The sequence below is a fragment of the Morone saxatilis genome, unplaced genomic scaffold, assembly GCF_004916995.1.
Source record: "Morone saxatilis isolate NCDOM2014 unplaced genomic scaffold, NCSU_SB_2.0 Contig18, whole genome shotgun sequence".
NCBI classification, from domain to species: Eukaryota; Metazoa; Chordata; class Actinopteri; family Moronidae; genus Morone; species Morone saxatilis.
In genome coordinates, this window is record NW_023339740.1 from 27086925 (window position 1) to 27100554 (window position 13630).

Sequence of the window (13630 nt, forward strand, 5' to 3'; positions counted from 1 at the left end):
GAAAAAAAAAGAAAAAGGAAAGGGCACAAAGAGAGAAGATATACATGCACACACCAGCCAACAGAAGAACCCCAAAGGATTAGGGGAAGTGTCACCACCAGCAGTAGTGTGGCCATATCGTGAATCATACGTGTATTGGGTATTTTGTACTTTTGTTTATCTTTTCTTCATCCGAGACAGTGTTGTAGTAAATTTAGTTCCCCTGACATTCATCAACACACATTTCTTTCGCACTCTTTTGCAACACCCCCCCACACACACACCTAAACAAACACAAATACACTCTCACCCCTGGTGTTACACATTCTGCCTGCTCACAGCTCTCTCAAGTGTTGATTACAACCGCTACACTGCTGTGAAAGCGGAAAAGTGTGTATGCATGTTAATGTTGGTGTGTATGCAAATTTTTCTGTCTCTTATGTACACACACACACAGTCGCAATCATGTCAACATACAAGTGAATGCATATGCATACTGTATGTTTTTTATCTCATGTGTCAACACAATTTTACAACTTCTCTGCATTTTGATCTGTGAATAAAGTGTTCAGGTTTGTTTTCATGCGTCTACGTGCTTCATTTGAATATGCGCTCACTCACGTGCATATGTGTGTCTTTGTGCTAAATGTGAGTCCTGCTTCATGTTTTTCAAGTCTGTCGCTGGTTTTTAAGCAGTTCTCACTTCACCTCCCAGACAGACAAACTTCACACCCCTCTACTCCCTTCTGCTCCGCCATGACAAACGTGTAACACACCCTCAGAATAGAGGCCTGTTACTAGGAAGATTTAAGCTGTTGTTGGGGTATCTAGGTAGATTTCTTGTCGATTTATGTTTCTATGGGTAGCAATTAGGTTACTGACGGCAATGAATTCTAGGCCTTATTGGGCATTTCTAATAATTTATGTTCCTATAGGTTCGGTGCTTCTATAGCTCTGCTGTTTCAATTATTTAAAATGATAATTTTTGGAACACAAAACAATTAAAATCTATTCATTTTTCTTTTAATTCTCAGGTAAGAATACAAATTAATTCTGCCGTGAACTTGCATGAATCTCTGGCTTAAACTAATATTCATCAGTTTTCATTCATTCATTCATTCATTCATTCATTCAGATTTTTGCCACTGTTTCATAGTCTGTTCACGCCACTGCCCTAGGATAACATGCAAGAGCTCCCTTCCCCTTTATGTACATGCCAGGAAACGACTTTTGGCGTAGCTGAATTGTTGTCCAGGTGGAAACAGTAAACTTTTAGATTCATAGGGCTTACAGCTGAAAACACATGGGGCACGGATGCTGTGCAACATGGCAGCCGCAGCATGCCTGCAGCAGAGCACATCCATTATGATCAACTGAATCTGCAAACAAGGAGTCTGTGTAACAAACCCTGCTCAACCCCACCTACATGACGCATCACGTTTATGTCCCATGTATTTCAGCAGGTTTACATGCTGTACAATGAACATTTGTCATAAATCAGGAGAAATATGGGGAAATTGTGACCCTGGGAGGAAACAGGAAGAGGTCACTGAAAAGCTTGACACAGAGCCAGAGTCCCTTGTTCTTTTTTAGCCTCTGTTCCACTAGCTTTGGCCAGACATTTGCATTTTCTTAAAGGGTTTCTTTTTCACTTTTGAAAAGATAAAAAAGTCAAAGTTAAACTGGGAATTTTTCTCCATATTCTAAGATAAATGATTATCTTCTTTATTGAACTGAACTTCTGGAGGATGGGTGCCATGCTCAATGGCATCTCAGCAGTAGATATTGAAGGACAGGAGCGTGTGTGCCGCTGCTGTGCTCTGTTGTATGTTGTATGTGATTCAGAGGTGATCTGGTATTCACAGCCATTCCTGTGTCCCGTTGGTCTGACTGATCTGATGTGTGTCTCAATCTCGAGACACACAAATACCTGTTCAAGCATTAAAAAAGCATTCATACACACTCATATTCTAGCATGGAGTGAACAAACACACACACACACACACACACTATCAGAAGGTTTTGAGTATAAAAGGTCTGCAGACTGGTTTCTCTTTGCGGCAAACATATTGACCAGCCTGATTCATAATGTTTGATTCAAAGACTTTGGTTTCAAACGCGTCATTAAAATATTGTTGAGAGATAGAGAGAGCAGGTTTATTCATCCGAGTCAAAGACACAAACTATAGTTCTCTTTCTCTCATTGGTCTTTTTTACCCCATATCTAACAAGGACACAGTTCAAGATCAGATGTGCACTGTACTGGTCTGAATTGGGTAAGAATAGATTTTATATTTATTTTAGAATTTACTGTTATGATTCTACATCTGTTCACAATCTCATACAATGATAGAACTGTCTTCCTTAGATATTTATATTTAGAGAGAAGGATTAGTCACATATGCTCAAATGACTATTTCAGTTTACTGGAACATTCTCATGGAGCACAAAAGTGTTTCCACATATATACTTGAGGTGTGAAATTGATGTTAATACAACATTTGGCTGACTTTGTATTAGTAAGTTCTTCCTAAGTGAAAATAAGCAAACATTTATAATAAAATATTAAACATATATAGACTGAATGAGTGAGTTGGCATCACCAGTATTTGTTGCAATGAAGAGTTTCATTATCACACCTCTCGCTTCTATGGCTATAGTGTCACATCATCTAACTGTTGATTAAATATCTTTATATCGATTTTAGTAGAAAATGTTTGCATCACATCATTTCCATGTCTGTTGAAATAATCTCATTATGGCTGGATTTCATGTTTGAACATTATTGGTTGATGGTTAAGAGCTTTACAGATTGATTTTAGCAAGCTACATTCATGGTCTGCATGCTGTTAGAAATTAGTTTGAACAGTTTAGTGACCATGGACAGTTGTATTTAGTTGTCTAAATGCCCTGACCAAGAATGTCATTGGTATTTGAATCAGTGAAGACACTCAGTCACCAAATATTGATTTAACTACAGGGACACATTTTAAAATACACAGACTCAGCTGAACTTTGATAATTTAACACAAGTGAAGGCGGTATATGTGGTGTATCATCAAAAACCACATAAATTGTCTTTCACAGTGCCTTTAAAGTTGAATTCAGCATAGTAACTTCCAAACCAAAATAATCGTGTTCTGCATTTGAATAAATGAGAAAGCTACAAAGTGGCACGTGTCCCTCAAACCAACATGCTTCAGTCAGTAAAAAGGGGAACTTCTAAAAGCAGGATTTTAACAACAGCCACAATGAGACTGCACTGAAAGAGTGACAAGACATCAGAGCGAATTCAAAAGAGGGATTCACAAGAAAAGTATAAGGCACTCTGTGGGTGGTTGTCAGTCTCAGCATGTGAATGAGAGAATGTTGGATTGCAGAAAACACATCAAATGACCTTAAAAGAGAGGAAGGGAAAACTGGAAAAGACTGAAAGGACAGAAGACTGAGGACAGGAACATGACAGCAGGCATTCAGAGGCTGATCAATAAAGAAATGTGCAGACATGGAAACTCAGAGGGACAAGAATAATTCATAGCAGGAGTTTTATGTACAGTAGCTTAATATGAAAAGATAGAAGAGATGAAAGAGGATTAAAGTGTATTTTTATGATCTTTGATTACTAAGAAACTTCAACATAGAGCTGCATAGTTGCAGCCCTACCTTTAGGGTTTTCATAGAGCTGCTTATCGTACAGATAAAAAAAATTTCGACATTAAAAGAAAAAATGTTAGCTAGCCATGAATATGTAAGAAACATCGTTCCCAAACTCATGCCACTACAATGATGTGCATTTGGAGAAAAAAAATATTTTTCTTTGGTCACTATAATGTACAAATGAGCTGCCTCATTTGACAGCGAAGGGGTTTCCATCTGTGCTGCAAGAAGAAGGGCAACTCTACACTTAACTACTAAACTGGGAGCTTTTACCAGCCAGAAATGGCCATTTTGTACCATCATGTGAATGGTGCAATTGCTCTTAGCATGGTGGAAACAAGCTCCTTGACAAGTGAAAGCCTCCTTTACACTGTGCAGCATGATGATGAAAAGATGCTGTTCTGGTTCAAGATGTTCAGCTCATACCTTTTTGTCAAAGCAGCAGGAAGGTGCGAATGGACCCAAAGCAAGCACAGGATGAGAAGAGCAACAGGGCAAAATAGAGAGAAATTGTGATTTACTGAGTCAAATCTCGGTCCCAAATGTCTACAAGTATCTAGATTATCAATCAATAGTAGTTTAGTATAGTCAATATAGTTTTCACCCATTTTCTTAAAGGGTGAAAAGGTTATTTAACGTTGAACAAAGGCAAATTATTTAGTTACCAGGTAAGTTACTTTTAAGAAGATACCTTTGAAGGCACTATCTTTGCTGTAATTTTCCTGATGTTGAGCATAGTAGTAAGTTTACTCACAATTATCATTGCAGTGATTTAGCTAGACAGTTTTACGGTGGCATTACAACCCATCACACAATTCAAATAAAGTAAAACTTAATGCACTTTTCAAAACCACTAAATGGTGAAAAATGAAAAAACATGACTTGTATTGGTAAAGTCAATTAAATTGTCCATTTTACTTTCATCCAATAACTCCATCATTGTGCTGATCCATGCACAAATGTTAGCAACAGTAATCAGTGATTTTATTGGGCAGGTCAGATATGTTCCTCTTCACAATATGTTAAGATAAACTTAATTTGGACTTGTATAGACATATCGCGCATTTCCTGATGAACTATGAAGTCTGTTGTTGAACAAAATACTCCTAACAAGAAAGGCCGAGGCTGTAGGAAAAGTGAATTATTATTTACATCAATGATTTGGTTAGATAGAAAAACTTAATTAAAATGAAAATCACTCACTATAGGACTCTTTTGGTAACTATTATTAGATTAAGTCTTAGTCTTTAAATGAAAATGCTTTTGTCTCATGTAGTCATTTCTATCCTTAGTTTCAGTCAATGAAAATGTTATTCAACTTTTCTCTTCAGCATTTGTTTGGAATGTGTTTGTTATTTGCTGTTATACATCTGGTCGGGTTAGATGGTTGAGTAATGGTTATTTGTGCCAAACAGGTCAGCAGGGTGCAGGTCTTAAAAAACCTGATCCACGCATCACTTTACCTATGATACTTATTACCTATTGAGGGAAAAAATGCAATTTTTCCTCATAGCTTTCGTTAACAAAATGACCACTGCTGTATGTCCTGACATTTTGCTGTGGTCTGCAGAATATAATTCTGGTGGAAGTCAGTGTCATCAGAGGAGGGTTGAAAGAAAAGGCTCAAAATATCAACCTCTAGTGCAGGAATGCAGATATAAAGGATGTCAAGTCTAGTTGTTCCCTGCAGAGGTCAGTTGCAGAGGCTTCCCTGCAGTGTCCGTATGGCGATTTCATGGCTCTGGACGATAAAGCAAGAAAGATGTCGCTTGGTAAACGGGGCAGAAAACAGAGAGCTGGATTTGGAGTTGGTAGCTTCAAGTTAAGTGCGGGCAGTGACTTGGCTCCTGACTAAAGGCTACAGTTACCTCATCAACAGGCAGCTGGAAAGAGACTTGTGACATGTTATTTGCTTTTCAACACAATGTGCTTATTTAACAATACCCTAACAGATCTGGACTGTTATTTATAACACTCCACCTGCAAAAACTCAGCTCTGAACAGTTTGTGGCGGTGTTTGATGCAGGAAGGATGCACTCTCTTAACTGCATCTAAACTGCTTGGCTCTGCAGAATGGTGAAGCAGTGGTGTCAGCCAAATCAGTATATACCCAGCAGGTGAATTAAAAATCTATCTTTATGGAGCAACACATTAGCCAACGCTCACATTACCATCCTTCACTTAAAGATCTACTTTATAAGAAGGAGGGGGGGGGAGAAAGAAGGTGCTGTGATGTAGTATATAACCCTCAGGTGAATTAAGTCTTTATAGAGTGCTGCATATTAGCCAACATTCACATTAGCATCTGCCTCGTATAAAGAAGAGAATGTTGGGCGAGGAAAAGGTACAGAAAAGATACTGAAGGAAGATTTATGTAGAGCGGGTGAATTAAAAGTCCATCTTTACAGGGTAACATATTAGCCAACACTTACATTATCATCCCTCACATAAAAATAATTTATAAGGAACAGAGGAGAGGTGGGAGGAGAAGAAGCGAGGAGAGGAGATTACAGGAGGATGCTGTTGCACTTTGAAGAGGTAATGCCAAAGTTAAAAGCTGATATTTATAGAGACAAGGATCAGAGCCAATATTCACATTTTATGTTTAGGGAATATTGAGTTTAAGGAAATATTTTCAATGAAGGATAGCAGAGATGGCAATACAGAGGAATAGGGAAGATGAAGGAGGAGAGAAAGGGAATGAGACACAAAGATCAAGGAAGAGCAGGGAGGATGGCAGAATGTCAAGAGAGCGTGTTTGTGTGTTCTGACAGGCTCTCTGCAGAAAAGCAATGATGCTAACTTAAGAGAGAAAGATCAGTGGGGACGGATTGAAGAGAAAGAGGCTCATTTGAAACCAGAGACAGATAGACAGGGGTTCACAGAACCATGGAGGTCACACACACACACACAACATTGGATGAGTGAGGGAACAACTGCTCCACTGAGTGTCGTTTATGGAAGAGGAGGTGGGCATAGAGAAATATTATCCAAATGAAAACAGGGTGATGAATTGTTGGAAAGCCTTGAGAAGTAAAGAAGGAGTGATTAGAAGGAAGATGGAAGGAGCGAGAGAAAAGGAGGAGAAGAGGTGGAGGGGGGGGGCATGATGAAATCAATCATTATCAAGGCTGTGTCCTCGCTGCACCTCGAGCAAAATGGAGAGTTCATTTTAGCTCGCCTCCTCGATCTACTCTTCACACCGCTCTCACAAATGTGCCACGCTAGAGGAGGCACATGGCTAAAATCGTTGTTAGATTCCCCGGAGCCGCCGGAGCGCCGGTTATGGGTGAAATGGCCTGAATCCTATTTTGAGCGACGTCCGCCTGGCAGCCAGCTGCAGCATCCACTACAACAGCGGAACAACAATGGAGTGTGGAGCTGGTGGAGGCGGTTTTGTGTGATTTCCACAAAATGGAGAAGTCACAGCAATCGTTCAGTTAGACTCGCCAGGGCTTCATTTGTGTCGGATGCTTCCAGAATAACATCCTCAGGACACGACACTTATGTCAAATCAAAATCTGTTACTACATTTTTGAAATATTTAAAGCCTGTCCTGGCAGTCTTTTATTATTATCTGAAATTATTCAACGCATTCAACATTATTTACCTTAGTAGCATAGTAGCCTGTTGGGCTTCACCCCTAAAAGTCGATGATTTGAGTCATCAGTCACACCAAGTCGATTTGCAATTTGTCAGTGGAATCACTCCACATTTTCTTGCAGGAGCTACAGCATGGCTGGCTGTAAACTTTACTAACCGAGTCCTGGTTCAAAATGACTGAACCATAAAACGAACTGTGATGGAAGTAGAAAAGAGTAATGGAAACGGAGGACAGCTCAACTTGTGTCTGCTGGCTGCTCTGAAGTTGTGGTGCTGATGAAATCAGCTACAGTAAACTCCTTTTGAACCAGACGCTGATACATCCTCCTCTACTGCCACCCAGTGTGACTGAGTGCTCGGCTGACAGAGCTAATGGCAGCCCGGCAGGAGAGTCGCTCCGTGGTGCCCTACAATTTTATAACTGATCTATGACCAGGACGCACGCTTTTATCCTCTGTGCTTAGGTGGATATTTGCACATCACAGATGATGAACAAAGTCATTAAAATGTAAATCTAATGTAGGCTGCTACAGAAGTTTTGGGTGGGTGAATAATACATTTTTCATGTATGTAGGTAAGGTGTATTAAAGACATTATATAAAATGTTGAGTGTTTATAAAAATGGAAAATATCTATAGATAAGAAAAAGCATAACGCAATGAAGACACATCACAAATGAATACAAAGAACCAAGAGCCAATTCACCAGTTTGAAGTGCCGACTCTGAGTCAGCCATAGTCAGTCAGACTGAAAGCCAGCCGAACTCACTTTGGTGATCAACATGGGGGCTTGAGGCTACACAGGTGGTGATATTTTTGTTTTTCTATTTTTTATTTTTGTTCAAATTGGCTTTTGATTTATTGGGAATCATACTGGGTATGGCAAACTTTCATAAAGATTTCTCCAAGTGGCTTCTAGTTGTTTTCTTTTAGTAAGTGATACAGTAGAACTGTCATTATTGTTAGCTATTTTATTCATCAGCACTGTCATAACCAGCCAACTAGCCAATCTGTGTAGCCATTGCTGTTTGCAATAACGTACAACAACTTTAGTAAACAATAATGTCCATAGTGCTCTACTGATGTACTGCTTCAAGCTGTTATATTTTAGTTGAGACTACATTCCAGAGTGACGGGAACTAAAGGAACAGTTTAGGGTTTAACGTCTTGTTTAAAGACTCTTAATAACAATAGTTATGGATAAATGAGCTGCCGTGAACGTATTAGGTAGAGGACATCTTTTTAATCAGTGCTCTAGCTTCAGTGCTTTATCTGCAAAGAGGAGCCCCGGGAGCACACGGACCGGTCTGGATTGGATGGGTCAGGAAAGTCAAAAAAGTCAAAAGGAGCATCAAAACCACAGAGCTGTAGGGCTTCATGGCTTCCAGCTGGGTGTGTACGTGTTATATTTTTATCTTTTATATCGAATGTGACACTTGAGGGTCGAGTAGTCTATATTATAATGCCCACAGCAATGGGATTCTTAATTATCTGCTCTAATGTCATGACACATCACAAACCATCACTCTCATAACTGCTAGTTTTATAAATAAACTGTACCTAAATATTAAAATATTAAAATCTGACGACCAAAAACAAGGTGTTCAACGCCATTAGCAGCTGACAAAAATTATTGTTTCAACTATTAATTATCTACCAAATAAATAAATAAATAAAATGAAACCACGGGCAGCCTGAAAGATATCAACCAATACTGAGAAATACTTATAAATAATACAAGTTGGCATGTAATTAACATGCCCAATAACCTGGACAGATGTTTACAATAATTACACCAAGGTATTAAACTAAAGCTGATATTAAATCAATCATGTGCTACAAGTAGCTGCTTTAAAAGGATTATTAGTCCTGAGCAGGGCTGTAGAAGCTAACATGAACAGAAAGGTGAACACAAAAGGTGTGGAGACACACACACACACACCAACACTGCCAGTAGCCAGCAGGCTTTTGAACATCTGTCATACCTGCCTGCTCCAATCCCATCACACACTCAGACACACACACACACACACACACACACGCACACAAAGCACCCTGTGAATGGTTGTGACAGCTCAACACAGTGCCACTAGCCCAGAAACACATGTTCCTTTCTACTACGTACACAAACCAACACACTGACCACCTCCTCTGTCCCACTTCACAACCATCTCTGTCTTTCCCTCGCCCTCTTTGTCCCACTTCAATCACTTTCTTCACTACCACTGTCCCCTTGTTTCTTCCTCCTCATATTCTGCTGAAAACCGGTGGCTATGTCCATGTGCAGGTACAAACATTACACAAAATGTTCACTGACTTGAGATGTACTTCAAGAGAAAGAAAAACGACAGCCTATACTTTTAGTATTGTCAACAAAGCCTCTGAAAAGACCCAAAACCATCAATGAATGGATCCTACTAACAAGTATTTTCTGTGTAGCCAGAGTCTGCAAAGCATATTCCTCTGTATGAGTGGAAGAGTTCCATTGTTGTGCAAAAACTATTAAAAACACATCACTGAGTCATCCTGTTGCACTGGGTCACATGTTCTTTCCATGAACACACACACTGTAATTAGTTTTTACTTAAAAATACACACTAGATCAAATAATCTGGATTAATCTGCATTTTAAAACAGTGTTTAACAACTTACTCCCAAATGGAATTTGCTGAAAACTAGTGCACAGATGTTTGAGAAATCACTAAGCCTTTTCATAAATATATCTGTAATTTCATTACACTTATCATTATGTCTTATTGGGGGGGGTACACCCCCCACAAACACACATACACAATGAGGTAAACACAGACACAAAAACAAATGTGTGAAAAATCAAGCAGACACACACACACACACACACACACACACAACCACAGACACATAAAATTACCATTCCAATTAAATTAAAGTTTTGGCATAATTTACTTGAAACATAAACAACTAGAACCCCAAGACACACACACACACACACACACACACGCTACATTTTCCTACAGGTAAGACAAAAGCATTGTCAGTAACAGACAAAATACTACAGGGAAGGAGCTCTCTCTCCTCTGTGAATCAAAGGTTAGATTCAGATTGTGCTGAATCTTTTTTCACACAGGCACCTTCACTCTTTCACCACCATTTTCTCTTCTCACCCCACCATCTCTACTCTTCTAAGCAAAAACAAAATCACTGACAAAAGCCTTTTTTTCTCTTTTCCACATCAGAAAACGCTCTTGAGAAAATGGTTGAGTGAGAACGACATTAAGAAAAAGAAAAAATATAAAGACAGTAAAAGGGGAGGGAGAAATGGAGAGATGGGGAAAACTGAAGAGAGGAAAAAGAAAAGAGAATTTTGGTAGAGGAGGAGAATATGTTCCAAAAGTAAAGCAGACAACAAGAGACAGGTTAAGGAGAAAGACGGATACAACAAAGCTAGGAAAACAGAAGGAGAGGAGACAAGTAGGAAATAGGTCAAAGAGCAAAAGAGTGACAAGGAGGAAACAGGAAGAAGTAGAAAGTGGCATGAGAGTGTGAGGAAGTGAAAAGAGAAATGAGGGAAGGAACCAGCTCAATTAAAGCAAGAAAGAGAGAGGTCAGAAGAGGAAGGTAGCTAAACAAAAACATCAACAGAGAAAGATGGAAGGACATTTTGTGGAAGAGATGCAAAAGAGAAGTGGGGATTATGGCTTCCTACTGGGTTAACTTGAAAAAAACACACACACACACACAGTCCATCTGAGATCTGATGGGATGTCACTTTATCAAACGAACTGCCACTCGTTGTGTCCTCACACCCCCACTGGGACCCTCATTATCGGCCATGATTGCCCCCACCTAACCTCCCCTATCTCCTCCTCCTCCTCCTCCTCCTCCTCCTCTTCTCCTGCAACCCCCGCACTCCACCTCTCTCCTTCATCACCGGGGCACCTTCTTAACATCCCAATTATCATCATCTTTGATTTGTGCTCTCGTTCTCAAGGAGAAATAATTGGAAACAGTTTCTCTTTACTTTTCTCTCTTTTTTTCTCTTGTTCTTTTGCTCATCTACCTTCTAGCATTCTGTCTCCAAATCAGATGACTCAGACCTAACTATAGCCATATCCAAACCATATCCAAACTATACCCAAACAATATCCAAACCATATCCAAACCATATCCAAACCATACCCAAACCAGAGTTCATTTAGCTTTATTATAATCCCTCAATGTCACTGTTCTATTTGAGTATTCAGGACATGTTTTTAGTATAAAAAATGGGTCCGCAATGGATCCCTAATCCTCAACGACAGAAGCAAGAAAGAAAAAGAACCAAGCAACTTTCAAAAACAAAAGGAAACAAAGGAAACAACAGCAAACTTAACAGGGAATTAAATAACTGGAATACAACCTTAAAAAAAGAGAGAGAAAGAAAGAAAGCTTGGAGACAAAAAGAATAAAAAGAGGTGTCACTCACCTGCACATTTAGTCCTGGTGACCAGAGGCGGCCCCGGGGGCCCTGTTCCTCCCTCCCCTGGTCTGGACAGCAGGACCTTGATCTCGTACTCCACATCTGGATCCAGGTGCCACAGTTTATAGGTGGGGGAGTCCACCACGTGGGTCTCCGCCCAGTTCCCTGAAGTTGTGCGGTACTCCACCTCCTTCAGGATGATCGGCCCATCGCCGATGATGCTGTTGGCGTTGGGTTTGATCCAAAGGTAGGTGGCGCCAACTGCGAGAAGCTCAGGCGGAGCAATTGGGGTGGGAGGAGCTGGAAAGTGGGAACAGAGGTGGTCAGTTAAGTATAGATTCCGATTTTTCTACTAAAAAAAAACTGCAAAATTGTAATAGCTGCAACCACGCACACACACACAACCGTTTTCCAATAGGCTGCTACCATTACCATGCCATCTTTTAGCTATTTGACATGAACACAAACACACTTGACATCAATTTCAGCTTTTGTGGCCGCCAAAGGACTGACCGACAGTGCGAGCTACAGAACTGCTGGTCGGGGCTAAAATCAATAAAATATCCAGCTCAGTCACAGAGCCAATCAGAAAACAAATCATATCACCTTGTTATGACTGTGGCCCCACCTGAGCTTATCTCTGTTAGAATTAGAATACATTACAAAACTCATCTTTCCTGAAAACTATATTAAAATCCAATCAGCGGTGCCTAAGTGTGTAATACTCGAATGAAAGAATGTTGCACAACCCTTTGGATGTTCAGTGTAATTTTCAAAAATAACAAACACAATTTGAAATTCATCATTTCATTACGTGTTGTTTTATATACCACCTGCTATTCAAGATGTTTTTAGGCCTCAATTGATTCCCCAATAAAAATAACCATAAACACGATGAAAGAGTTAGAAAAAAGTTAGAAGTCCAATATTTTTAAGCTGATATTGGTATCAATCAATACCAATGTCAGTACAATCTGTCATGACTTCATCGGACGCAATTTTACACCAGTCAGAGAATAAACGTTTGGACACTACTGTAGAACCTTGGAATAAGTTGTATGTTACTGTGAAAAGGATCAGATGTCAGTGTGATCTATAGGAAGCAACGCTTATTCTGCCACCACAGCCACTAACTGGTTACAATGTGATGCAAATGTAAAGTGGAAGCAGACACAGTTTGACTTCTGCATTGAATTCGCTGCTAGTAAAAGCTAAAAAGGAGACATTTTACAGAGTGAATTCTCCACCTTTAGCACTAATCCATCACATTGTTGACATGTTGCTGACAGCTACTTTGCCACTAGACTTCCACATTATGCTACTTTAAAATAATGGCCTCTGTCAAGCCTAAAAGCATAGGAAGTTTTATTACTCCCCCTTTTTTTCAAAACCAAACTCCAGACAGCAGCTTCTCTTCAAAATGAGATAACCAACATCTACATGAATAGTGAGACCTCCATGAAATGCTACACAAAATGCTAAAACAAAAAGCTAAAAATGCACATAATGAAAGCTGGTAACTAAAAGGAGAACCTCACACATATACTGTACTATATTATTGTATTTAATACTTTCAGTATCCCAAATCCACAGGTGAATATTCTTACTCTATGTATGAACGTAATGAGAGGGTGAATGTGACGCTTCGTAAAAGCATGCTGCACTGTACAGACAGTACAATATATAAAGACGGTTTATATACAGAAATTAAAACGACCAGTTTGTAGGATTTAGCAGCATTAAGCAGTTAAGTTGAAACTACAGTGAAACTCCCAACTCCCAACTCCCAAAAAGCCGCCCATGTAAAGCCAGTGTTTGGTTTGTCCATTCTGGACTACTGTAGAACCATAGCAGTTCAACATGGCAGCAACTATTCTTTCTATTTTCAAGTTAATATACACTAGTGAGCTATAACTCAATATGCAGTTTCTGCCAATATATCATCTTGAATGTT

General features: G+C 39.5%; 1 protein-coding gene across 1 annotated transcript in view; it reads right to left on the reverse strand.

Annotated features, from left to right (window-relative positions):
- ptprt (protein tyrosine phosphatase receptor type T) overlaps positions 1-13630 on the reverse strand; it is a 307757-nt gene that overhangs the window by 193588 nt on the left and 100539 nt on the right. The window contains exon 8 of the mRNA XM_035662487.1: positions 11683-11976. Coding sequence (XP_035518380.1) covers positions 11683-11976 — 294 coding nt within the window. The remainder of the gene's footprint in view (positions 1-11682; positions 11977-13630) is intronic.